We start from the raw sequence: 2,261 nt of genomic DNA on the forward strand, positions 1-2,261 counted from the left end.
TCCTTGGTGAGTGTGTGCAAACGCTAAAGTGTATACTTTCAAATGTGAGTAATGCAACCATTTATGCGCAAACTATGTATGAAAAACCTATGGAGACCGATGAATGTAAAACTACTATCTGAAATAAGGGATAATACATATTTGTTTGTACTTTGTGCATATTTCTTTCTGTTGGTTTCCACTTTAACTTAAAAAAAGTAGTGTGGCTTACTTCAGATCTGTTTATATTATATTATACAGTGTGGTAGGCAAAACTTCCTTGTTTTCGCAAAATAAATGTTAGCAATGACTTATTTGTGCTACTACTTCTTTCTATTTTATAAAAAATCAGATTTAAATTGACTCTTGGTACAAATGGGTTATGCTTTATTTCAACATTAATGACAGTTTATTCATAATAGATCATTTGTATTCAATTAGCAAAAAAAAAAAAAATGAAAAAGATTTTAAATATTTTTAGAAAAAATGGTAAAATTGCCATTTTTAAAAAACACTTTTAAAGATGATGTAAACTATTTATTTATAATATTTCTGTGAATTTTAATAAGCGCAATTTGCTTTGATTCAAAAATGCAAATTATTTATCTTTTTATATTAGCACTTGCATAAACCAAGTATGAAATATTAACATTAAATAAAATAGAAAAAAGGTTAAATAAAATTAAAACGATAGCAAGATTTTTTTTATTTCACAAATGGCAACTGAGACGATCGAAATGGGTTCACTTTGCGCATGCGCAATGATGGCCTCCTACCATAAGAGGAAGAGTTTGTAGATAACCAATCATACGCCTTGCTCAGAAATGATTATATTCACGTCATCAGAATCCGCACGCCCTCTGTTGTACACTATCTCCCCCAGTGCAATATACTTTATTACTCCATAGTTGGTTGTTATCACTAACAAAGGTGAAAGTGAATTAAGTATTATATAAAATGGCTGAAAGCGCACCACTAGATATGACGAAATTAGTGCGCCCGTATTATTTAAATTCTTGCCAAGAAGGTAATAGGTGCAATTTTCGACAGACGCCTAGATTTCGTGAAAATATCGTCTGCCGTTTTTCTTTGAAAGGCATTTGCATGTTTGGTGATAATTGTTGGTATTCTCATCCAAAAGCTGAAGATGATGTTTATTATATATCTCAATCTTGTAATGAAGAGCAGAATACTGGTCATTTACGGCAACAGACAGGGAATATGGATATTTTTCCCGCCGAAAGAAATTTTCAAAATTTCAACTCTAGTTTAAATGGTGAGGCATCTGTTTGTCGTGAATCAGATTTACACAATTGGATAAATGCACCTGAATTCGTGCCGACAAGCAGCAAATATTTAGCCACTGCTTCGAATTCAAATGACGGTGTTGGTAGTTCAGAGCCACAAAAGTTGGATATGGAATTCTGCCCGCACTTCTTTGAAGGTGTTTGCCCATTCGACGATTGCCCATGCATCCATGGAGAGTTATGTGAACTGTGTCAAAGATATTGCTTGGATCCTTTTGATGAGAAGCAGCGAGGACTTCATATTGCAGTCTGTAGGCATGAGCGAGATACTGATATTCGACGCGATTTGTCATGTGGTATATGTTTGGATATCGTAATGGAAAAAGAACGAGTTGCAGAGCGTCGATTTGGTATTCTCGAGAATTGCAATCACGTGTTTTGTTTATCCTGCATCATTAAGTGGAGAAATGTGCGAAATTCTCATGAAGAAGATCTAATAGATCCTGCTGTTACTCGTGCTTGTCCCGAATGTAGAGTGCCGTCTAGATTTTACATACCCAGTAAGCTATGGGTTCTGTCTGAAGGGGAAAAGGAGATGTTAATTGCTGACTATAGAAAGTCTTTGAGCACGAAACGATGTAAATATTTCAAAAACGGTAAAGGAATTTGCCCCTTTGGTGAGGAATGTTTTCATCTTCACGCATTGCCTGTTATTCCATCAGTAGCTGCTCAGAAACGTCGCTTTAATAATCGAATGTTTAGGAACTCAAGAAGATGGTGAACAATTTCGAATCTATTATGTGCCATCGAGATGATGATATATCAAAGTACTGACAACGCGTTTGTAGAAAGTGCACAATTTGCTTAGATTTAACTATGCAAGAATTTTTTATTATGTTCTGCTGAAATTCTCTTTTTAAGTGCTGATTTTATTCATGTTTAGTGCATTTGACAATGGTAACTGCGATTTTTTTTTTAATTATTTTAAGATTGCTTCCTTTATTTTAATCTTATTCGTCGATTCTACTACAGATG

At 34.2% G+C, this 2,261-nt stretch overlaps 1 protein-coding gene across 1 annotated transcript; it reads left to right on the forward strand.

Moving 5' to 3' along the window:
• The first annotated feature begins 936 nt into the window (after nt 1-936).
• LOC147807732 (putative E3 ubiquitin-protein ligase makorin-1) lies at nt 937-2,007 on the forward strand. Its single transcript, XM_087166782.1, has one exon. It carries the CDS (start codon nt 937-939, stop codon nt 2,005-2,007), a length of 1,071 nt encoding a protein of 356 aa, XP_087022908.1.
• The last annotated feature ends 254 nt before the right edge of the window (nt 2,008-2,261 follow it).

This window comes from Parasteatoda tepidariorum, chromosome 6 (genome assembly GCF_982258835.1).
Source record: "Parasteatoda tepidariorum strain Cologne lab strain chromosome 6, Ptep-v5.0, whole genome shotgun sequence".
In the NCBI taxonomy this organism is placed as follows: domain Eukaryota; kingdom Metazoa; phylum Arthropoda; class Arachnida; order Araneae; family Theridiidae; genus Parasteatoda; species Parasteatoda tepidariorum.

Coding starts and splice junctions, on each gene's coding strand:
- LOC147807732 (XM_087166782.1), top strand. CDS start 937: ATGGCTGAAAGCGCACCACTAGATATGACGAAATTAGTGCGCCCGTAT.